General features: G+C 41.1%; 1 protein-coding gene and 1 non-coding gene across 2 annotated transcripts in view; both read left to right on the top strand.

The window, feature by feature from the left end:
- GASK1B (golgi associated kinase 1B) overlaps positions 1–24,535 on the top strand; it is a 34,758-nt gene extending 10,223 nt beyond the window's left edge. The window contains 3 exon segments of the mRNA XM_038755054.1: positions 4,515–4,729; positions 20,038–20,264; positions 22,367–24,535. Of these exon segments, the coding sequence (XP_038610982.1) occupies positions 4,515–4,729; positions 20,038–20,264; positions 22,367–22,574 (650 nt within the window). The 3' untranslated portion in view covers positions 22,575–24,535.
- Positions 5,906–6,043, top strand: LOC119936004. The gene has a single exon (XR_005453598.1). It is a non-coding gene; the product is annotated as a small nucleolar RNA SNORA7 (small nucleolar RNA).
- Positions 24,536–24,949: the final 414 nt, after the last annotated feature.

The following is a 24,949-nucleotide window of genomic DNA, read 5'->3' as shown; positions in this document are numbered from 1 at the left end:
CAATTAATGTTAATTGGCAGTAGAGTCTACTTCTTATTTCCCTTATTTTTTTTGTAGATTCATTGTTTACTGAAGGACTTTACATACTATTATCAATTTCCAGTTTTTCTTGTTCATTGACTGAGATCCTGGTATATGTGATAGATAACACTCTCCCAATCATAGTTTTCATGGCCCTTTCTTGTTTCAAAGTCTGGCACTCATGAAGGCAACGTGAGTAGTGAAAAAGCAGTGTCTGGGAGTCGGAGGACTCGGGTTCAACACCGACCTACGCTGCCAGCCTTTAGTGACACCCCAGGCAAGGCAACTAACTGCTCTTTACCTCAGTTTCTTCATCTGCCAAATGGGGATAATACGTTGTTTTTTTATCTACCTCACGGGGTTGGTGTGAGGACAAAAATGAAGTAACTAATTTGAGAGCGCTTTGAGATTAAAAGTGATTTACATAATGTAATTATTGCTGGACTGTAAGGTCCTTGAAAGCAGGGATCATGTCTAAAATGTATTGTACCCTTTCAAGGGTTTTCTACAGTGCTCTGCAAAGTAAGCACTCAATAAATACTCCTGACTGATATTTTTTTTTGTTCAAACCAACATGTAAAGAATGCATAATCAGATAGCCAGTGCTCAAAGCAGTGTATTTAAGCCACCCAAAAATCGGAGGGTCATTCATTCTTACTGTATTTGCACACTTATCTGCCTCTGTGAGTTATTTTGCAAGACTGACTTTTGCAAAGAGCAAATTTTAAGAGAACAGAAATACTCAGAACTGGAAAATTCACTGGAAAGTTCTATTCTTGAGGCAACATTTTTACCTCTAATTCATACGAACATTCAACCAATAAAACTTTTTTTAAAAATCACAGGGACAGCAAGAATTCTAGATTTCTTAGAACCAAGAGTTATCTCAGGAGCACAGTGAGGCGTTATTTTGAAAAAATAGATGTTCCTTATTTATGAGTGATTTTTCTTTAAGGGGCTTCTACCCATTTCATGTTTTGTAAACCATTCCTCAAATCAACTAAATTTTTCTAAATCCATTCCTGAAAACAAAGAGGATTTATTTCATTGCCTTGACTGACTCCATCTTCATTTATTCTGGTTCATCTATTACCACCTGCCTGTAGATAAATGTAAGCTCTCAAGGATAGTACAGAAAATGAATTTGAGTGTGGTAATATTTTTATTGTCATTTTTGTAGATTATACTTTCCCACATGAAGCAACAAAAGGTTAAACTGCTATTATGTTGTTTTTCTTAGCTTTTAAAACACTTTCCCAAATGCAGCAAATTCTACCACGCTACCCAATCCAATGTTTTGTGTTGGGTCTTTAAACTCCCATTTTCTGATTCATCTTGACGTTATGTTTCCTCTGACTCACGTTTTCCTGTATTTAGCTTAAAGGACACTGTGGAGATGTCTGATGCTGCTCATCAGACATCAGAAACAGAAATTGTGGAAATTTGAAACTCTAATCTCTCTGCTTCCTGAGATTGATTTCCCTCTCTCACCTTGGGGAACTGGTTTGCCCAAGTTTTTTGAACAAGTGCTGGTTTGTTGGCCTTGCTGTTTAATGAAAAAAATCCTTGGCTGATCTAAACTGCAGAAAACACATTTGAAAAATATACCCATTTTATATTAAGATTAAAAATAGACTCTACGGCAGGCCCATCCATCTTTACATTCTAAGTGAGGTAGCTATTTATTTTCATGTGTTGGGGAGAGAGGGAGAGACAAAAGGATGTAGGAATAGAGGGAAAGAAGATTTGACCATGGGTTTTTTGTTAGGTGTTTTTTTTTTGCTAAAAATGTATTCTTCTTCCAAATTATCACCTGTGTGGCTGAGTGAACAGGGGACGCATTTTACTCAGAGCTTAATTTACAGTTATTTCTGTGCTTCCTGTCATTTTTAGTCTGTACACAGGAACAAGAGCAAGAAATAAAAAATATGTGATAATTGAGATACAGTCAACAGGACTCTGGAGTTGTAGATTAAAATGTTTTCTGTCATCAAAACTTGAGAAAACTTTGAAGGTTATGGAGTAGAGAGTTCATTTACAGACTCTGCCATGCAAATAAAATGTTAAAACATCCAAGGTCGAACATACCCGGTGGTTTTAAAAATACCTCATAAAATTCCTGAGATGTGCCTGGACATTCGGATTACTTTCTAAGATCTCTAAATAGTCCCTCTTGATGTGTCTGTTTGCTACACTTGCAATGTATGAGCTACCGAGGCTTCACCTGCAATCTCCGGGTAAAGATTTTTAAAGGATCCTTTGAGTTTTCCGAAGTAAAATCAATGCCCTTCTCAGGTGAATAAGATAATGTCTATCCTTTTGTTAGTTTCGGGTTACTGATGAAAGACATTCCTGGTTTACCAAAATAAAAACCATGGGATCTCAAATTAGCGCATTTTTAGAGCATACAGAGGGAGAAAGGACTGGAAAATACACCTTTATCTGTCGAAAGAGTATTTCTGTACCATGGAAGCATTGAGAAAAGAAACATGCCTTACTTGGGAGATGGAGTTTGTATTTTCTTCCTGTCGGATTTATTAGCAACTCCGATTTCTAAGGACCTGCTGCTCAGAGATAGACTTAGCCAATTGTCCAGAACAGTCTCTTTAAGCTATAAAAGTAATGAAATAATAAAAGGTCTTGTTAGAGATTTGCAGTTATCCTTTTCTTATAAAAGGGCCTAAAAAATCAGAAATGGTCCTAAAGAGAACATCCAAAGTGAGGAAGTATTGGAAAACAGGATCTCTAAGGAAGATTTAAAGGAATTGAGTTTATTAAGCCTGGGAGATAGAAGGCTTAGGGAGAGACCTAATAACTGACTTCCAACAGAAGGAGGATCTATGGCCCTTATATTGCAGAGAGAGAGTTTGTTGAGACTGTGTGGTGTAGTGGAAAGAGCTTGGGCCTGGGACTCCAACTTGTACTTCCCAAGTGCTTAGTACAGTGCTCTGCACACAGTAAATGCTCAATAAATATGATTGATTGATTGACTCAGAGGACCTGAGTTCTCATTCTGGCTCTGCCACTTGGCTGCTATGTGACCTTGGCCAAGGCATTTAATTTTTCTGTACTTCACCTTTCTCAGTGTAAAATGGAAAGTCAATACCTGTTCTCCCTCCTGCTTAGACTGTAAGTCCCATGTGGGAACAGTGACGATGTCCGACCTGATTAACTTGACCATACCCCAGCACTAGAACAGTGTTTGACACATAGTAAGCACCTAACAAATACCATTAAAAAAACAACCAAAAGCAAAAAAGAAAGGATAAGAAGCAGCATTGCCTAGTGGATAGAGCATGGGGGTGAGAATCAGAAGGACCTGGGTTCTAATCCTGGCTCTGCCACTTGTCTACTGTGTGACCTTGGGCAAGTCACTGAACTTCTCTGTGTCTCAGGTACCTCATCTGTAAAATGGGGATCGAGACTGTGAGCCCCACGGGGGACAGGGACTGTGTCCAACCCGCTTTCCTTTTGTCCACCCCAGCGCTTAATGTGGTGCCTGGTACATAGTAAGCGCTTAGCAAATACCATCATTATTATTATTATTATTCTGTAACCCAGCATGTTCACTCTGCTCCTCTATCACCAACCTATCACTGTACTTTTATCTTATCTATCTCACCACTGACCTATCACCCACATCCTGCCTCTGATAGACCACCACATTCCTCACTTTCAAAACCTTATTAAAATCACATCGCCTCCAAGGGGTCTTCCCCAACTAAACTCTCATTTCCCCTACTCCCTCTCCCTTTTGCTTCACCCTTGTGCTTGGATTTGTACACTGTATTCACCCCACCCTCAGCCCCACAGCACTTACATACATGGCCATAATTTATTTTAATTTCTATCTCCCTTCCGGACCGTAAACTTTTTGTGGGCGGGGAATGTGTCAGCAACTCAGTTATATGGTACACTCCCAAGTGCTCAGTACAGTGCTCTAAAAGTACAATTGATTGATTTATATGCAACAAATAAAAATCACACTCAGAGTTATGATCTGCAAAACAGATTGCCCTATTGAACTAGTCTTTGAAAAAGAAAATTAATTAATTTCTTTTTGTGTGTTGAGACTGTACCTTAGCGGGTTAGTCCCTCTCATAAAAACAGCTCCACTTTTAAACTTGTAGCTTCTGGAAAATCATTTCTTCCTGTTTGAAAGTAGTCTTGGAAAAAGACAGCTGTTATTTCCAAAAGTGAGGAGTTCCACTCAGACACTGAATAGACAATTATTAATGTCTGGGTTTTTTTCCTTTTCTGTGGTGGTTGCTTTTAGATGTGGAATAAAGCCTCATTAACCAAAGGATGTTATTGGTGGTTTGCAGCCTGTTCCTGCCACATCTATGAAACGTCTCCTCAAGGGAAAATAGAACCTACTGAAATACTCAACTGTGTCCTAACCACTTTGTAAAGAGCCTATAATTCCTGAATTGGAAGCCTTGCCAAGGAATAGTTGAGTGTTTGTTTTCATCTTTCACCTTTCATCTTTCCAGATGGACACCCTTGTCCCGTCATTCTCTGGGACCCCTCGTTATCTCCAACCAATAATCAGACTCACTCTTCCATCTATCTCACCTGGGGCGCTTATCAGCAGTTGCTGAAGCAAAAATGTTGGAAAAACGGCAAAGTTCCCAAACCTGAATCGGGCTGTACAGACATACATCATGATGAATGGTCCAAGATGGCCCTCTTTGATTTTCTACTACAGGTAAGGAGTGAGCATGAGGAAGATAGTGGCAGAAGTGCTTGAGTTACCCTAACTCTGGTTTCATTCATCCCTAAAAGTATTAATTGTGGTATTTTTAAATTACTTCATTCATTCATTGTTATATTTATTGAGCGCTTTCTGTGTGCCGAACTGTACTAAGCCCTTGGGAGAGTATAAACTGACACATTCCCTGCCCACAATGAGCTTACACCCTGGAGGGGCAGACAAACATTAATATAAATAAATTACAGATATGTACATAACTGTTGTGGGGCTGGGAGTGGGGATGAATATAGGGACCCAGTCAGGGCAAACACAGAAGGGAGTGGGAGAAGAGGAAAGGAGGGCTTAGGGAAGCCCCTAGGAGGAGATGTGCCTTCAATAAGACCTTGAAGGGGGCTAGAGTAATTGTCTGTCATTTTTGAGGAGGTAGGGAGGGAGGGTGTTCGGGTCAGCAGGGAGATAGATGAACTCAAGTTACAATGAGAAGGGTAGCATTAGAGGAGTGAGTGGGCGGTTTGGGTTGTAGTACTTACTGTCGAGCACTGTACTAAGTGCAGGTGTATATACAAGATAATTAGGTCTCACGGGGGCTCACGGTCTAAGTAGGAGGGAGACAGGTATTGAATCCCCATTTTGCAGAGGAGGGAACTGAGGCCCAGAGAAGTTAAGTGACTTGCCCAAGGTCACAGAGCAGGCAGTGGCAGACGCGGGATTAGAACACAGATCCTTTAACTCCCAGGCCTGTATTCTTTCCATTAGGCCACTCTGCTTCTTTAATAATCTGATGTTCAGAGTTTAAATTATTTATTTTGTCTTTGTGGATGGGGGCATTCTCAATTCCTCATGTGAATAATTTCTTCGGGGGTTCAAGAGAGTAGAGCTGTAGTGCAAGCCTACCATTGATAGACTACTTCTTTCGTATTCCACACAAACCCTCCTTGAATGTTCTCCGTCCTTGACTCGGCGGCGATCTGCAAAGCGGCTCCTTTTGGTACACTGAGCTTCTGCTGAGTCAAGTTTTTTGTTTCACCAAATACTGGATCCTCTGAAGGGCAAGACACATTTAGCAATTAAGGATCCTCTATCTACTGTAAAGTGACTTCCTTTATGCACTCTTCTTCTATGTTTGGCACATAGTAAGCAGTTATATTTGTTATACGATAAGGTAAGTTTGTCCTCTCAGGATCGCACCTGGAGAGTTTCCAGTACTCTACCAGTCTCGGCTATGAGAGGGAGAGTCAAGTAGAGGCATACCCATTCCATTCCTAGCTTGGGCAGTGGCTAGCGAGTAGAAGGCAGTCTGCTACAAGTCAAAACTCACCTGTGTCGGGCAGCAGCAGCAGCAGCATGGGAGAGAGTCGAGGGAAGAGACTCAAGTTTACTGCGCAGAAGAAGGCAATGGTAAACCACTTCCGTATTTTGACCAAGAAAACTCTATGGATACACTACTAGAACGATTGCAGGTGGAGGTGGGGCTTTGAGAGAGATGTATCCGTGGAGCCGCTAAGGGTTGGAAACAACTCGACAGCATAAGACAAGACAGAGGTAATTTTAGTGTCAGTCTCTTCCTCCCTTCAAGGCCCTACTGAGAGCTCACCTCCTCCAGGAGGCCTTCCCAGACTGAGCCCCTTCCTTCCTCTCCCCCTCGTCCCCCTTTCCATCCCCCGCATCTTACCTCCTTCCCTTCCCCACAGCACCTGTATATATGTATATATGTTTGTACGTATTTATTACTCTATTTATCTTGTACATATCTATTCTATTTATTTTATTTTGTCAGTATGTTTGGTTTTGTTCTCTGTCTACCCCTTCTAGACTGTGAGCCTGCTGTTGGGTAGGGACTGGCTCTATGTGTTGCCGACTTGTGCTTCCCAAGCGCTTAGTACGGTGCTTTGCACACAGTAAGCGCTCAATAAATACAGTTGATTGATTGATTGATTGTCAGCTATACTTCCCATTCAGTGTCGGGTTGTAAGTTGAAATATGCATTGTGTCTTAGTATTTTTAAATTGTATTTGTTAAACACTATGTACTAGGCACGGACTGTACCTGGGATAGATACATGGCAATTAGGTTGTACATAATCCCTGTCCCACACAGGATTTAGTCTTAATCCCCATTTTACAGATAAAATGAGGCACAGAGAAGTTAGGTGATTTGCCCAAGGTCACACAGCAGACAAGTGGTGGAGTAAGGATTAGAACCCAGGACCTCCAACTCACAGGCCTGTGGCCTTTCCACGCTGCTTCTCCAAGCTTCCGTAGATTGCTCCATTATGCCATGTACTCTCAAAAAGCTCCCTCACCCCTCTGCCGACCCCCTTCTTAGATGCACGATGGAAAGTTGACATCTTAGAGAAATGGGGTGCCAGGAAGGATCAGCAACCCATTTAACTGCTCTATAATACAAAAAAAAGGCTCGTTGCATTATGGCAGTTGTTAATCCATTAATACAAACTCCTGATGTTTCCATTTTGTTCGTCACCAGCCTTTGTGGTAGGCTTGTCATAAAGAAGACCATTGTAAGCAATCAGTCATTCATATTTACTGAGCACTTACTGTGTGCAAAGCACCATACTGAGCACTCAGGAGAATACACATAGAGTTGGAAGACACATTCCCTGCCCACATTGTGGGGAGTTACAGAGGAAGTAGAACATATGATTTCTGGTAGCCAGGAGCTTGCACTGCAGTTGAGGGAAAGGACAGGTACAAGTGAAGATGTAGTAGACTGTGGCTAGGAGCCTACCTGTTGACCCGTGGCGTTGGGTTGAGTGTAATGTGCCTAACTCAGCCCTTGAAAGGTCGTGCTGTTGTCATGGGAGTTCTGGAGACATTATATCAAACCCAGAACTCACCTGGGCTGTCCTCATCTCTTTTGTAGCACGTATGACTTCCTGGAGGGAGACTGCACGAAGAAAACCTGGGATTTCTGGCAATTTACCCGGCAGGACAAAGTAAACTTGAAAGGGTGATGTAAACAACTGTAGCCAGTCAGGCCTTTCTGAGGACACTTTAGGGCCCCTGCCAGCTTTAGGCAAAGCAGGGATCCCAAAAGGCTTACCTGCTGCTCCTAGCCTCCTGTGCTGTTAGTCTCAGTCTTTGTGGAAATAAACCAGAAAATGGCATACGCTGCTACAGATTTAGGGACTGCTTCACTTCTCCTGGTGTCCCTGCCACTTGAGGAGGTGGTATGGGTTGGGTCAATTTCTGATGTTAAGGAAGGTAAGCGATGCCCTCAGGGCGGCAGGTGACAGGGTCAGACCAGCATTCCTGACCCCTCAAAATGGCCACTGCGTGGGATATTAGCAAGATGGCTTCTGGACCAGACCTTATAAAGATGGCCACCATATATACATGGAGTCCCCATAGCTCCCCACTCTGTCTGACATTGCACAAGCATAGCAGTCATCTTTGTTCATCAGTTTTTAATGACCTTCCCTTCCACTGTACCCAGAAATAAATATGTCCTTCCAGGTGTTATTTGTTTCATTTAAAAGTAGGTCCGGCAGTTGGATCTTACAATAATAGTAATAATAATTCTGGTATTTGTTAAGTGCTTACTATGTGCCAAGCACTGTTCTAAGTGCTGGGGTAGATGCATCAGCTCTGGGTCATCTTATTAACACCCCTACCAGGGGATTCTGCCCACCTCTGGAGCTCCTGACCACAGCAGCGGCTTTGTCCCTACTCATGCATTACTGCCATCTTGAAAATGCCATCTTCTGTAGCACGCGGGGCAGGACCAAAGATTTTCTCCTTCAGGTGCATGACGTCCTCAAGATGCTCCTGGGCATTATAACAATTATGATGATAATAATAATAATCAAAATTGTGGAATTTGTAAAGTTCTTCATGCCAAGCAGTGTACTAAGCCCTGGTGTAGATTCATGATAGGCAGGTGTGCCACAGTCCCTGACCCACATGAGGCTCCCAGTCTAAGTAGGAGGGAGAAAAGGTATTGAATCCCTATTTTACTGATGAGGAAACTGAAGCTTAGGGAAGTTAAGTGACTTACCCAAGATCACACAGAAGTCGAGTGGCGGGGGCAGGATTAGAAGCTAGAACTTCAGTCTCCCAAGCCTGTACTCTCTCCACTGGGCCACCTGTTTCTCCAGCTGCCAGGAGGTATCCAAAGTTCTGTCAGCACCTCATCCAGATCTGCTTTCTAGACTGTGAGCCCACTCTTCTAGACTGTGAGCCCACTGCTGGGTAGGGACCGTCTCTATATGTTGCCAACTTGTACTTTCCAAGCGCTCAGTACAGTGCTCTGCACACAGTAAGTGCTCAATAAATATGATTGAATGAATGAATGCCCTGCAGAAGGTAACGTCTCAGTCATGGGGTACTGTACTACTGACTCAGCCCTCTACTTTCTGCCCCTTCCCTGCCACTTCTTCCCGCACCTCTGCCACCTGCAGAACAGAGTTCTGAGGGTTCCCATGTTGCCTTTTCATATTCCTGGGATCTATGTGATTGGACTGTAGAGTAGATGTTACAATGGAACTTTTCTTTGAACAGACCATAATGGCAGTAACATTCAAGCATAGACTTAGAAACTTAGTTTGTCACATTGCCTCAGACAGTGATGATGAGACGATATTGAGGAGACATTGGAGCCATCTGCTTTTTCTTTTTCAAGAGGTGTCTCAGGAATTCCCATCATCCTCCTAGACAACCTGCCATAAAAAAAACACCAAAACAGCAAACCCAAAATTATCAATTCCCATGTCCTTTTCAGAGTGATAGTGAAGAGAAAGAAACACAGGTTGTCACCATCCCTTCTTAATAATCCTCTATATCAACCATAAAGCAAGGTCTTATTTTAAAGCCTGAACAGCTACTTTTATTGAGGATAGTGTGGAAGATTCAGTTTTATTCAAAGATTTAATAAGGTATTTTTGTGATATTTGAATCAAATGTATGACGGAACTAAAGTAATTATCAAAGTTTGCAGGGTCAAAGAAAACTTAACATCCTCCAAGAGGCCTTCTCCACCTATTGCCAGTTCAGTTCTTCTGCTTCACCTAAGCATTTGAGAAGCAGCGTGGCGTAGTGGGTAGAGCACAGTCTGATAGAAGGTCATGGGTTCTAATCCAGGCTCTGCCACTGGTCTGCTGTGTGACCTTGGGCACATCAGTTCCCTCATTTGTAAAATGGGGATTGAGATTGTGAGCCCCACGAGGGACGGGGACTGTGTCCAACCCAATTTGCTTGTATCCATCCCAGCACTTGGTACAGTGCCTGGCACATAGTAAGCATTCAGCAAAAACCATAATTATTGTTATTATTACTCCTTTTCCCACACCCACAGTACTTATAATAATAATAATAATGGCATTTATTAAGCACTTACTACGTGCAAAGCACTGTTCTAAGCGCTGATGTACTGCTCCTTAAACTCTGTTGCCTCTCTTTACCTGTAATTTATTTTAATGTCTGTCTCCTGCTCTAGATTGTACACTCCTTGAAAACAGGGTCCATGTCTATGTTGTGGGCAGGGAATGTGTCTGCAATTTTGTTATATTGTACTCTCCCAAGAGTTTAGTACACTGCCCTGCACACAGTAAGTGTGCAATAAATATGATTGAATGCTATCATACTCTCCCAGTTGTTTTGTTTGGTGCCTTGCACAGAGTAAGCATTCAGTGAATGTATTCAATTGATTAAAATATCTGTCCTGGTGGGGCTGGGCTAAACTGGACTGTAACTTGGGCCACTGTCAGATGGCTAGGACTGCTAATCTGTGGGGGGTTGAATGCTCAGATTATGTATATTCTCAGTAGTCAGAAAAACATTATCTGAAGAATTATAATGGCCAAAAACTGGCCAAATTTGTTTGGCAAGATAAAATAAACAAAATAAGAAGAGCAAACTGTTAACACATTTCATTTATTTTTGGAATGACTGTTACAATTTTAGTTTCTACCATTATGCACCGTTTATGATAGCATCTCTGGAGGTATTTTTTAAGCATATAAGCATATCAATTCAAGGATCAACTGTAAAATGTTAAAGTGCTTATTAAGAACCGCAAAAGGAATAGAAAGAATACTGGAAATATTGGGATGATGAAGAAACAGTAGTAGTCCTATTGAGTGTCTATCACAGTTATCACTTAATGCATCTCATTAATTGATTACTGTTTTGTATAAAGCTCTTTACAGAGTCGTTACCGGGCCTCTGATCTAAGAATAAAAGAGGGTAGAGAAGATGACAACAAGGAAAATGATCATTAATAGTAATAATAATGATAATATAAGAGCAGGAGAGCATCATGGCAGAGTCCTAGACTTCTGCCAGAATAGTTTAAAAGACACAAAAGCCACAGCCACAGTTTTGTCAACATTCTGAAAAGTGGAGAAGGCCTCACCTGCAAGATTTTTTCTCTGCTTTGTTAGAGTAGGGGTAAATCAGTTTCTGGTGGTAAGGGTTGGGCAGATTGGACAAAAACAAGGAAAACTATTTCTATGCTCAAATTAAAGTTCTCCCCAAGAAGCCCACCACTGCTCTGCTGTGTGACCTAGGACAAATCACTTAACTGACCTGTGCATTATTCACCTCATCTGCAAAATGGGGATTAAGACTGGGAACTGCATGTGGGAAACGGTAAGGTCCAACCTGATGAGCTTGCATCTACTCCAGTGCTTAGTAGTGTGCCTGGCACAGAGTAAGTGCATAAAAAATATCATAATAAAAAAATGCACTGTCTTTCAGTGCAGAGGAAAAGGGAGATGAACAGTCAACAATAATAATGTCCATACATTTTATGCTCTTGCTGGCATGCCCTCTCCATTATCTAAGAACTGTTCTTCAAATCTTTCTTCCACCAAACACCTGCTATATGAAAAGCTAGTTTCGTCATCCATGGTGTGTTTAGTTTTATATGTATGATCTTCCATAGTTTGTCATTAACAGAAGATACTTTAATAGGTAACATTTCATTAACACTTTTTCAAATCCTCTGATCTCAGACACTTAATATGTTTTTGAAATACCAAACTATCACTTCTCTGTAGAGACCAAATTGGGAAAATGTTTTTAACCACCACATTTGAGTTTTGAGAACATAAGATACACATACTTTTTCCCCAATGAAAATAGCAAGTCATTCCATTTTAAAACACTCAGATAACTCAGAAATGAATGGACCCCTAGCACTTCCCAAGGTGGGGAAGCTGCCGAGTGGTTGGGGTTAATAAAACAAGTGTGACGGAACATAGTTTTCAGGTCCAATTTTCCTATGACTTCCCATTAAAGTCAGAAGGTCATGATGATAATGAAAATAACAATTCTCATATTAGATAATACTTACTATTTGCCAAGCACTGTGTTAAGCTTGGGATAGATATAGGTTAATCAGAACAAACGCAGTCTCAGGTTCCCACAGAGCTCCATAGTCTAAGAGGGAAGGAGAACTGATAGTTAATTTCCATTTTAGTTGAGGAAACTGAGGCACAGTCAAATAATGGAGCTGGGTGATCTTTTCATAGAAGGACTGTAGGGAGGCAACGAGATCTTGGTTTAGATCCATGGATACGGATGGAAAGCTGTAGTTGTCCTTCACTTCCACTTTAAAAGTTTGATTAGGAAGCTTCAGTAGAAGCTTGGATTGCATTCTTGGGCTGGGTCTAAGCACATTATGAAACAGTACAACTTCATTTCCCCAGATTACAGGTTCCTACACCACAGGCTTTTCATGAGCTTGTTTGATTCAGCACCGAACGGGGTTATGTTTGCCCTGTTTCATGTTATCTTCTCTGTTCAGAGTTTGGATGGATTCCAGAGTTATGAGAATTCCATAATGCCTGCATACGGTTCTACTCTCTGTGGCATTGTGTTCAGAATCCATTTACATTTTATTTTCCCAGCGTTCTGTACTTTCTATATATGCTTATCAGGCCAGGCCCTGACCAATCTAGATAGAGAAAGCTAATGGTATTTGAGAAAAGTTTCCCAGTCACAAATCTGGATTCATTACTCATCTGATAAGGAGAAAGTTTAGGCTTAAGGCCTCCACCCTTTTGGGGGAGTGTCAACATCTTCAAAGCAGTTATGATTTTGTTGACCCTGGACCTTTCCAAAGGTGTCCTTTTGCCATGACAAGACCAATTGCCACAAGAGCATGATCATCTCACTTGTGACCTTCCTCAGGACCCTAGAGTGCAAGCTCTACATCTAATTCTGTCATACTCTCCCAAGTGTTTAGTACAGTGCTTATCACATAGAAAGTGTTTAATAAATATGATTGATTGACCCAGATTTGTGAATGAGGATTTCCCTGATGCACTGTGCCCCAGATCCTGGAGTGAAAGTGGTATGAGAAAAGGGAGATGAAGGAGCTTATTGATGATTCCAGGGCAACAGATGTCACCCAAAGATTGCAAGTTCATCTATACAAACAGAAAACTTCAAGTCCTGAAGCAGTATTTCTTTGCCCCCAGTTTGCATTATTAGTAAACCTGTCAAATGTTTAGTTTAAACATGTGTGAGTGAACATGGGTAAAATAACTTTTTCTATGTCCTATGTGTTTATGCTTGTAATATTTCTCTTTTAAAATCATTTATAGCTTAGAGTCCATTTACTTTATAAATCTGGTTTCCTAAAATGCAAAGATGTTGCTTTTGCTAGACTGGGCAGTAGCGTTTCCTTTCATAAATCCCTTACCAGGATGAATGGGTATTTCCATTGTACTGGGGAAGCAGGGATGGAAGGAGGGAAAATAGGGAACTGTGAGGTTATATTTATGCCATCCTGGATTGGAAATTACAGAATGTACATTTTTGGCCAAAAATAGAGAGTCATTTGTCTGGTGACACCCTCTTGAGCCCTTCTCTATTAGAGTGATGCTTGGATTCTGCTATAACATTATATGATCCTAAACATAGCATTAGTCCTTAACAAATAGCGCCAGACTGTTTCAGAGTGTCTAAATGTTGTTGTTATTTATCCATCAAAGCATGACAGAAAAATATGGGATGAACATTATGTCACTGCTTCTGACTTGTAGGAGTGAAAAGTCTTTGCTCTGAGTTGTTTGAATTAGATGCAATCCTCCACCAAGGACTAGGTAATTTTTGGATTGACCTAGTGAAATGTGTGTGGGACTGTCCTAATCCTGTCTGTGCCACTTGTTTGTTCATGACCTTGGGCAAGTCTCTTAAATTTCTTGTGCCTCAGTTTCCTCATTTGTAAAATGGAGATTAAATGCTTCCTCTCTCACTCTTGCAGCTGGTATGCTGTGCCCCTCTTCACAAAAGCCAAACGAAACATCTGGTAATTTCTGCCTCACCTTCTTGTGTTCTCTTGACTCTCTGGACACCATCTTCCCTTCAGTCACCCAGGACCCTCATCTCTGGCAAGCTCTGTGCACCAATCTCACAATAAATTATAAATTATGTCATGTCATGGACACACGAATGGCTGCTTTGCTATGCCTGTGTCTGTTCTGCAGTCAGTCTATTGTATTTATAGAGCATTTACTGTGTGCAGAGCACTGTACTAAGCACTTGGGAGAGTTCAGTACAACAATAAAAAGACATTCCCTGCCCACAGTGAGCTTACAATCAAGATGGGGAGGTAGACGTTAATATAAATGAATAAATTAAAGATATGTACATAAGCGCTATGCGGCTGGGAGAGTTGAATAAAGGGAGCAAGTCAGGACAATGTAGAAGAGAGTGGGAAAAGAGGAAAGGAGGGCTTAGTCAGGGAATGCCTCTTGGAGAAGATGTGTCTTCAGTAAGGCTTTGAAGTGGAGGAGAGTAATTGTCTTTGAGATATGAAGAGGGAGAGTGTTTCAAGCTAGAGGTAGGATGTGGACCAGAAGTTGACGGCGAGATAGACAAGATCGAGGTACAGTGAGAAGGTTAGCACCAGAAAAGCGAAGCGTGCGGGCTGGGTTGTAGTAGGAGAGTTGTGAGGTGAGGTAGGAGTGGACAAAGTGATTTGAGTGCTTTAAAGCCAATGGTGAGGAGTTTCTGTTTGATGTGGAGGTAGATGGACAACCACTGGAGTTTCTTGAGGAGTGGAAAAACATGGCCTAAATATTTTTGTAGAAAAATAGTCCTGGCAGCGGAATGGAGTATGGACTAGAATGGGGAGAGACAAGGAAGGGAGGTTGGTAAGGAGGAAATTGCTTGGCAGACAGCAGTCCCTGGGAGGGCCAGCCTGGCCCACTGGGCTGTCAGGGAGATTCCAGTAGGTCAGTTTGAGGCCCAACCACATCCACCATGAGCAGGTCAGAGGAAAGAGCCAACCATTCAAAATCTTTTCAGGAGGATACAAGGGAGCAGGGGGCCTATGAGTTCCCTTCTTCTTTCCCAACTCTCAAGTGATCATCCTGGGAGAAGATCAACCTTCAGTAATTGCTCAGTAGTACCCTCTGAATCAGTTCAGTCCAGTTCTGTCCCCTGAGGAACTAATCTGTGGCTTATCACAAACACAACCGATGAAGAATTCCTCTGGCAGAACTGAAAGAACCAGGAAGGTCCTTGCATTGCCTGTATCTCGAGTGCTTTTCTAACTGTCTCCTTACCCCTCTGTGGCAAAGAACACCAGCTATGGAACAAGGAAAATCTCCCTGGATATTGGAGCTGGGTGCCATAGACGACGGCAGCAGCCAAAGTGAAGCGGCGAACAACCCTCTGGCTTGGATGGATAGACAAATCCCAACATGAGTCATCCACAGGATAAATTCCCCCCTGAGGGAAAGCTAAATTTGACCTAAAAAGGAAATTTAAAAGGAAAAAAAAAACCTTTGTAGAGTTTACAAAACGAACCTAAAAATACTGCCCGAATCAGGAAGTTTGGCTGGGAACCCTTAGACTTTTTTCTGGTTGAATTTCAGGGATGTAAATGTTTAAGCTGCACATCTTTCCAAATGGCTGAAAAATAATAATAATAATAATATTGATGGCATTTATTAAGCGCTTACTAGGTGCAAAGCATGAATGTCAGGAGAAAGTTCCAGGTGATTTACATGAACCCTAACTGCCGCACCAGCTGGTTTGTTTTGCTAAAATTCCACTCTGGCAGTCTTTTCTCACCTTAAATGATACAATTACTATAACCATGTATTCATTTACTATAACAATGGTATTCTATTCGTGACCTCTTCATTTAGAAAACACTCCTTGAAGGCTGTGCTTTTTTGGGCCAGGGGCAATTACCTAAAGAAAGAAATAGACAGGAACTACTGGGCTAGGAATGCCACTGCAACTTAAAGAGTGCTCGAAAGTTAACACTAACCCACGTAGTAATCTCAGTTGCTGGGTATGTTTTTTTAAAAGCAGGCAACCTACTTTAATTTTAAACAGCAATATCGTTGTGCCCAGGCTAATTGGCAGCTGAAAAGGTACTGACATTTAGCAGAGTGGATTTTGGTTTTGTGGTAGGCCTATTTTTGTTCTTTTTGAATGTGACTAGAAATGGAAACATTTGGATGAAATGCTGAGAATGGCAAGAAATAAAGGTTTAAGAGGTTGCGGAACTGAATGGTGGAAAAAAAGAGATTACAGGAGCTGGAAGCAGTATAGTGTAGTGGATGGAGCTTAGGCCTGAGAGTCACAAAGTCATGGGTTCTAATCTTGACTCTGCCATTTGTCTGCTGGATGGTCTTGGGCAAGTCACTTCATTTCTCTGTGCCTCAGTTACCTCATCTGTAAAATGGGGATTGAGACTGTGAGCCCCACATGGGACTGGGACTGTGTCCAACCCGATTTGCTTGTATCCACTCCAGCCCGTAGTACAGTGCCGGCATATTGTAAGTGCTTAACAAATACTACAGTTATTGTTATTATTATTATTGTTATTGTTATTATAAGGTGCTATAGATTGAGCTGCAGGAGAGGTATAGAAGGCAGAGTTGACTATTATTTGTCCGTAAGCTTGTTGCGGGCAGTGAAACATATCTACCCACTCTGTACACTGCACTGTCCCAAGCACTTAGTACAGTGTTCTACACTCAGTAAGCCCTCAGTAAATGCAATTGATTGATTGATTTGACTGTAAGTGCCTTGTGGGTAGGGATCCCAACTACCAACTCTACTACAATGTATTTTCCCAAGCACTTAACACTGTGCTTTGCACATAGTAAGTGATCAATAAATACCGGATTGATTGATTTGAAGGATATGGACAGGGAACATGTCTACCATTTCTGTTATATTGCACTCATCCAAGTGCTTTGTACAGTGCTCTACACAGAGTAAGCACTCAATAAATACAATAGATTAGTCAAAGAATGAAGAGAAACAGAGCAGTGGGCTAAGTCCAAGTTTACATATAATCGATCAGTGTATCAGTGGTATTTACTATGTGCAGAGCGCTGTATTAAGTGCTTGGGAAAATACAACGCAACAGAATTAGCAAAAACGTTCCCTGCCCATAAAGAGGCAGGGACAGTCTAGAGGATACTGTCCCTCTCCAAAGGCGCGATGAAATGGAATGGTATAACGGTTTGTTAAAGGAAAGAAAAGCTGAACATGAGGAAAAATTTCCTCCCAGTGAGGTCTGTGATTGCAGACTGTACAACCCTCTGCCAAGGGATGTGGTGAGCACTTCATCATTTGAGTCATTCAGAACTAGATGAGAGAGCATTTTGAGGCTGTAGTGGAGGAAGCAATCCATTGCTGGCAAGAGAATGGCGGGATGACCTACACAGGTCTTTCCCATCTCTAATTTCTTTTGCTTCTCTGCAGTCTGCCAAGAGATTGGTGCAGTAACTGCTCAAGAACTCAGTGAGAGGATTCAGGCTCCGTGATGATTACTGCTAACGTTTGTATGTAGCTTTAAGTATAGCATCTACATTGGCAACGGAAGTGGTGTGGAAAGAAACATCCAAATGTAAATAGGCCTGTTTAACAACCAGGGCCTTTGCCTTGCAGATAGGAATCTCTCAAGACAGAGTCTTCCTTGTAGACAGATGAATTTATATAAAGACTCAGGTGCCAGAATGAGGAGGTAAAAGGGATGGTTACCTAGAGATTCTGAGGCAGATCTTGGCCAAAAAAGAGAGCAACGGGGTATGGGAGATTGGGTGGCAAGGGGCCTGTACATCTGGACACAGAGTCTCTCCTCTGGCTTTAACTTGGCTCTATCCAGATGATGCCTTATTTTGGAAAGAATTGCATGGATCCAGGGAGTACTAGAAATGTTAGCGAGGTTATTGTCCAGCCAAGCAGCATGGCCTAGTGGATAGAGCACAGGCCTGAGGGTCAGAAAGACCTGGCTTCTGATCCTGCTTCTGTCACTTGTCCGCTGTGTGAACTTGGACAAGTCACTTAACTTCCCTGTGCCTCAGTTATCTCACCTGTAAAATGGGGGATTAAGACTGTGAGCCCCATGTGGGGCATGGACTGCAATCTGGTTATCTTGTATCTGTACTGTGCCTAACACACAGTAAGTGCTTACCAAATACCATATTAAAAAAAAAAGGAAAAAAGTCACCTCTTCCCTGCCCTTATCACTTCCATGGGAGTGGATTGGGGTGAATGCAAGGTGGAGTGAATCTCCAGTTTCCAGGCTTTCCGTTCATTTGCTCTCAGGCCTCCATGTCCGGTGCTGCCTGGACACAATGGGCCTGGAAATAAACCAGAAACAGGGAGTGCAGATAAGGAACTCTGAGGATCCCCCAGCCCTTGCTCTTGCTTGAGGGAGTGCTGGAAGAAGCAGTTCAGGCCTCTGAGCTCTGGCAGGAGTTCTGGTTTACTTGTGAACCATAATTGCACATGGAACCCTTGAAGACCAGAATCCCTGAAAGCCAGCAGTTAAGGTACAGCTATTCTGGTGCCCTTGTTCTCTGTAGAGGTAGCCTGAGAGAAAAGAGTGCTGAGGATGACATTCTGAGACGGCATGTTTCCTAGCAATTGATCAATCAGTAGTATTTATTGAGCATTTACTGTGGGTGGAGCACTGTACTGAGTGTTTGGGAAAGCACAATAGAATTGGTACAATGAGCTTACAGTCTACAGAGCCTGTCTATGGATGATTTGGCTAGGACCTGCAAAGACACATGACCTTATTGCGTATAAAATGGCCACATGTTCCCAATAGTGGATGTGGTGTAGATATGACCTAGTTTTAGCAGTTTCCTTCCTTGCATTTTCATCAGATGCTCCTCACCTTACCCAAAGGCATTTTAGTGGAGAGTATTTACATCTAGCCTAGATTGATCCGGTAATTTATATGGCCAGGGATAAGGCCAGAGGCATAAACATTAAGCTTAATGCTGTGTCCCAATAACAGTTTTCTAATAATTTGGTATTTGAGCTATTTATATGATCATTCTGTGATTTCCCTCATTTAATAAGTCACAATGAATTGAAATGAGAATGGATTTCAGGTTGGCCTAGTGAAAAGAGAATGGGCCTGAGAATCAATCAATCAATCAGTAGTATTTATTGAATATTTACTGTGGTCAGAGGAAAAGTTCTAAAAGCTTGTGAGAGTGCAATACAACAGAGTTGGTAGACATATTTTTTTGTCCACAAGAAGTTTACAGTCTAGCGGAGAAGCTTACAGTCAGAGGACCTGGGTTTTTGTCCTGACTCTACCACGTGCCCACTATAAATCTCTCGGCAAGTCCCTAATTTCTCTGTGCCTCAGTTTTCTCATCTGTAAAATACGGATTAAATATCTGTTCTCTCTCCCTCTTAAACTGTGAGCCCCATATGAAGCAAGGACTGTATCCGATCTTTTATGCCTTGTATTTAGCTCAGCGCTTAGCTGAGTGCTTGGTACATAGTCGAGTGCTTGGTAAATAGTGCTTAACAATTACCATTATTATGATGTTAAACGTCTATCCAATGAACCTGCTAGGCTCTTGAACAGGGGACTTAACTTTTTCATATCACTAAGGGGCAACTTACAGTGTTTGTTACTCTGTTGTGGCCAAAGGAGAGGCACAGAAACTATGATTTAATGGCCACTATTGCTTTAACTGTGTAAACTAGGTCAGTGACTTCTGAAAGATGAAACTTTCCACAAACCAGGGAATACACTTCTGCCAAATGACATCAGTGGGGCTTTGCGTGTAAAAGGTGGAGACATAGACCCTGAGGATCTGACCTTGTGGATTTAGAAAGACACCCTGGAAACACTTAACAACTATTGATGAATCATGGGGGTAATGATTAAAGTTTTTCTCTCTGTTGACTTAAATTAAAATAATTTTGGATGTGTGATTTTGGCAAGCAACATGTCACCACAACAGCAAGAATTGCTCACTTGAAATCTCTAGATAGCATTTTCTTTTAGCTCTTTTCATTCTGCCTGCTGTTTTTGCTTTGTTTTTTTCTGTCCAGGTCTACAGTCGATTAGATAGCCACTGCTGTGGATTCAAACCTCGCAAGGAGGATGCATGTGTTCAGGAAGGACTGAATCTGAAATGCGATGCCCAAACCAATGTGCCACTGATGCACATCATTCACAGAAAGAATGACCGGAGGCATTTGGTTTTTACGGACAATAAGGGCTTCTTTGATAGAAGTGAAGATAATTTAAATTTCAAGTTATTGGAAGGGATCAATGAGTAAGTTTTAGCCTATAATACAATTTCAGTCTGTGCATTTAACTAGTATGGTAGCATAGCTAATTAATATCTTTCTTATCCTCCCAGTCCCTGACTGAGCATCTCCCTTGAACTAATGAAGGGAAATGTGTGTATCTGTATGTGTGGGTGGGTGTTTATTGTGATGCCTAGGGGAGGGATTTGCGAAGGGGTTAGGGTGAAGATCAGCAAAAGCCTACCACTGTCATCTTATCTTCCAAACAAAAATAACCTCAGGTAACCATCCTTCCATTTCTCACCTATGCCCATGTAGCACTTGCAAATCACCAACTTTGTCTCTGAGGTCAGTGTGAAGATCAGCAAACCCTACCACTATCATCTCTTCTTCCATGCAAAAATAATATTGGTAACCATCCCCTTCCGTTCCTCACTTATGCTCATATGGTACTTGCAACCTGCTAACTTGTCTCTGGGGTCAGGGACAGCAAACCCTACCACTATTATTTCGTCTTCCATGCAAAGTAACCTTTGGTAATCATCCTTACGCACTCCACTTGTGCTCATATAACACTTGTAATCTACTTACTGTGCTTCTGCTTCCTTATGTAGACCTTACTACATCCCACATTGAAGTGCCTTGGGATCTATACTCTTTAACACTTGGTATTCACCTCAAAGCATATCCTTAAATTATGTATATTGTCTGCCTCCTCCTCTAGGATGTAAGCTCACTGTGAGCAGGAAGCGTGTCTACCAACTCTGTTGTACTCTCACAAGTGCTTAGTGCAGTGTTCTGCACAAAGTAGTGCTCAATAAATACCATTGATTGATTGCAGTAAGGGCGTGCTCCATTTTCCCTCATGTGACTGAGCAGGTGAGGGCCAAAGATGTATTGTCTCTTTGCCAGGGTAAATTACATGAAGGGAAACTGCTTTTTCTCTTACACAATTGAGTGCACGATCACCGTGGAGACCCAAAAATCAAATGGCTCATTTTGGGGGGCTTTTCTAAGATTGAGACAGGCAGCAAATAGAACTGCAGTTGTCACTGCACCAAAATTTTCCTACAGGGCTGTTGAAGTCACACTGTATATCTGGGTGGCCACGTTCAATTCTAGCGGCGCAAGGAATCCAAGGAAGGCATCTGAACAGAGTTTCTCTGCTCTGCACATTAAGGGCACACCATTTTTGCCCACCCAGTGATGAAGGAGCGAATCAGGGTGAATATGTTAGCAAGCTTAAGTGAAAAGATCCCAGGTCTGGAAATTCTGAGATCTGAGTTCTGGTCTTGGCCCTGATACTGGCCTGCCATAAGACCTCTGGCATTTCCTTAACCATTCTGTTTTCATTAGTAGGCTGGGGATAATAATAATACATGGCTCTCATTCATTCAGTCAGTCATATTTATTGAGCACTTACTGTTTGCAGAGCACTGTACTAAGTGCTTGGGAAGTGCAAGTTGGCAACATATAGAGACGGTCCCTACCCAACAACGGGCTCACAGTCTAGAAACTCTTGTGTTTCTAGACTGTGACTAGAAACTAGTGTGACTGGTGACTCTCGGAGTCACTGTGAGGATAAAATGAAAAATTGCTAGGAATGCTTTTGCAAAGTGGAGCATTTATGTGATGGGTGTCTGTGGGACATTCATGGAAATCCAGAGGACACATGTCACAGGGGGCAAAGAGGAGGCAAAGCTGGAGCATTTGGTCTGTACCCTGAGGCAAGCTCTCTGTGTACTTTCTTATATATACTTTCTGTATATATATATACAGGGTTTTCTTTATGACCAGAAAGTGCTTGACACCACCACAAGGTCAAGAGCTAAATGATTATATGCAGCTGGCCTTCTCTTTTCCTCAGGGGTAATCTTGGTTATACAAGGTGTCACATAGGATACAAGAAGATTGCCTCTCCCCTTTCCCTCTGAGAAACTGTTCTCTCCCACACTGAAGGGAGAGTGGAACACCGTTTTTCAGAAATCCCACACAGATATTTTTTGGCTTAATTAATAGCATAACTCATTTATAGAAGACATTTCCCTCAGGCATAGCTATTGGTTAAATCTCAATATAGCTAGTTCTAAAGAGGGCCCAGATTGAAATACTCTTTTATCTTTTTCAGGTTTCCTGAATCTGCAGTTTCTGTTCTGAAGAGTCAGCACTTAAGACAGAAACTCCTTCAGTCGTTGTTTCTTGACAGAGTTTACTGGGAAAGCCAAGGAGGTCGACAAGGAATTGAAAAACTTATTGATGTGATAGAACAGAGGGCCAAAATCCTTCTTACTTACATTAATGCACATGGAGCCAAAGTATTACCAATGAATGAATGAGAGCTTTAGCATTTTAATGAAACATTGATTTTATTCGTATATTTTAGACAGGAACATGTACTATTAATCAGATTGTTTTAGGAATATTCTTAAAAACATTTTGTCACCACTGAAAACATCTGACTTTTCTCCGAGATAGCCTCCATGCATTTTTTATTATCATTACCTATAGAACAGAGATATCTACCGTCAGAACTTCAACGCTGGCAAAATGAGGCTTACATTTTGCAAAATCTCCAGAGAACATAATGCATCTCTATAGTGTTGATGGGTTATTTGCACAAAAGTCACTACAATCTCTAATGTCAATGTAAATTATTCACTGTGTCTTTGACAAGGCTCTAGGTTTTCAGGAAATATCCTTCGTTGCTAGTCTATAAACAGTATTAATTTGACAGTAATTCATATTCTACAGCATTCCTTCCATTGAGATTGAATTTCTGTCCAGTTAATTTTGGTGCAAAGCAGTTTCAAGTTAAAAATCACAGAATATAGGAAGAAACAATACACTAAATTTCCTTTTCTTTTAGATGTTAGAAATTGTGACAAAATCATTTTTATAAGGGAGATTCAATATTTCATTATTATAACATAATTTCTTCAAATATGTTCTTGGTGCTCAGAAATAATAGGACCTAGGTTTGAAAGGAATAATCACATCTAAATAACCCCAGGACCACTTTCCATGTTTAGTTAAAGCTGATTTTGATTACCTGGTGTTTTCACCTTGGGACCCCTACTTGGGGAAAACTCATGAAAACTCATAACTAGACCAAAAAAGCATAGGAAGCCAGGTCATTCTCTCCTCACCTGAATTCCCCATTACCTGGGAACAATGGAGTAAAATGAGCTGGAGTACCCAGCTCATTATCTTGGGCCTCATTATATAACTGAAGACTCCAAAGGGTATTTTGGGTAAAATAGCTATTTCAATCAATATTCCAAACTTTGTGCTCCAATCCCAGGCTAGCCTGTTAAAATTTGACTTCTCAAATTAAAAGTCTCAGTTTACTTAAAAAATGTTCATTGAGTTGACTTCCATCTCCCACATTGTTTTCCCTTTTTGTTAAAGTATATAACATTCGTAGCTTTGGGTGAAGAATATTTAATTACCAGATAATAGCATTAGGAAACATTAGAAAATTAGGAAAATTATCCTTTGAAGATTCTGATTTCAACTTCAAATATAGTATTCAGAAAAATGCAATAAATGAAAATCACTATTTAACTTCACATTCATGATATTATATATAGCTCACCTTCCTATTTAGTGTCTGGTAAATATAGTCATATTTGTTTTGTATTAGAGCTGAGCATTTCAAATTAAATATAAATTTTAAGATTTCCTGTGTACTTCACCATCATCAATCGTATTTATTGAGCGCTTACTGTGTGCAGAGCACTGTACTAAGTGCTTGGGAAGTACAAATTGGCAACATATAGAGACAGTCCCTACCCAACAGTGGGCTCACAGTCTGTCTTCAGCCCAGTTGGTTCTATTACAGGTCTTTAATTAGTGAAGCTTGTTTAAGAATAATGAATAACCAGTGGCCAAGCCTTTGAACTTAGAAACTACTGCTCATTTTTTTCCGTCATAAAAGAAAAAAAAATGTATTAATAATGAGAAAACTGTGTGAATTTCAAATGCCCTTAGACCCTCCTGAGTTCCCAACAGCACAGTCCATTGTTTATTTATAAATTCATGCATTTGAACAGAATATTTTACCTCAGCAGACACGGGAAGACTTGTTCCTAAGTCATTCTACTTCCTTTAGACTTTTACATTGAAAAAGACTTACAACCTCAACAAAATCTAGAATAAAACAGACTTGTGATTTAAAACAAGTGTTGTGTAATCTCTGAAGGAATTCATACCTTCAAATTTCTAGGTATATGCTTACTACCATTAGTGTGGATGTATGGAAAGATTTTCATTTTTGAACAGTGTGGAGGGATGCTTACTATGGTTTATTCACAAAAAAGTCTGTATTGGCCATCCATATATTTGATTTGTATAAGTATATACTTTTAGATACATAAATCAATCCTTTAGTATGCATCCACTTTCCACAAAGAGACTGGAAACATTACATAGAATAAATGGGCTAGAGTTTTTAAAGCATGCTAGGTATTTAATGGTTATTTAAAAAGTCAAAAGTGGAAGGAGCTGTCATAATTACAGGTTTGATTTTCCCATCAGTTAATATTTATCGAGTCTAAAGGAAAAATAAATTGTGGAAGCTGCTTGCCATCTGCAATAGGGTTTGCATTGAACTATTGCACTTTAAAAATATGTTGGGGGCTATCATGAGATGGATGCATGTAATTAATACCTTCGATCTAGAACAGTTTCTACTCTATTCTGTGACCTGTTA

Source organism: Tachyglossus aculeatus, chromosome 12 (assembly GCF_015852505.1).
Source record: "Tachyglossus aculeatus isolate mTacAcu1 chromosome 12, mTacAcu1.pri, whole genome shotgun sequence".
Classification (NCBI taxonomy): domain Eukaryota; kingdom Metazoa; phylum Chordata; class Mammalia; order Monotremata; family Tachyglossidae; genus Tachyglossus; species Tachyglossus aculeatus.
The sequence above is the reverse complement of the archived record's forward strand: the minus strand, read 5'-3'. Positions and strand labels throughout refer to the sequence as shown.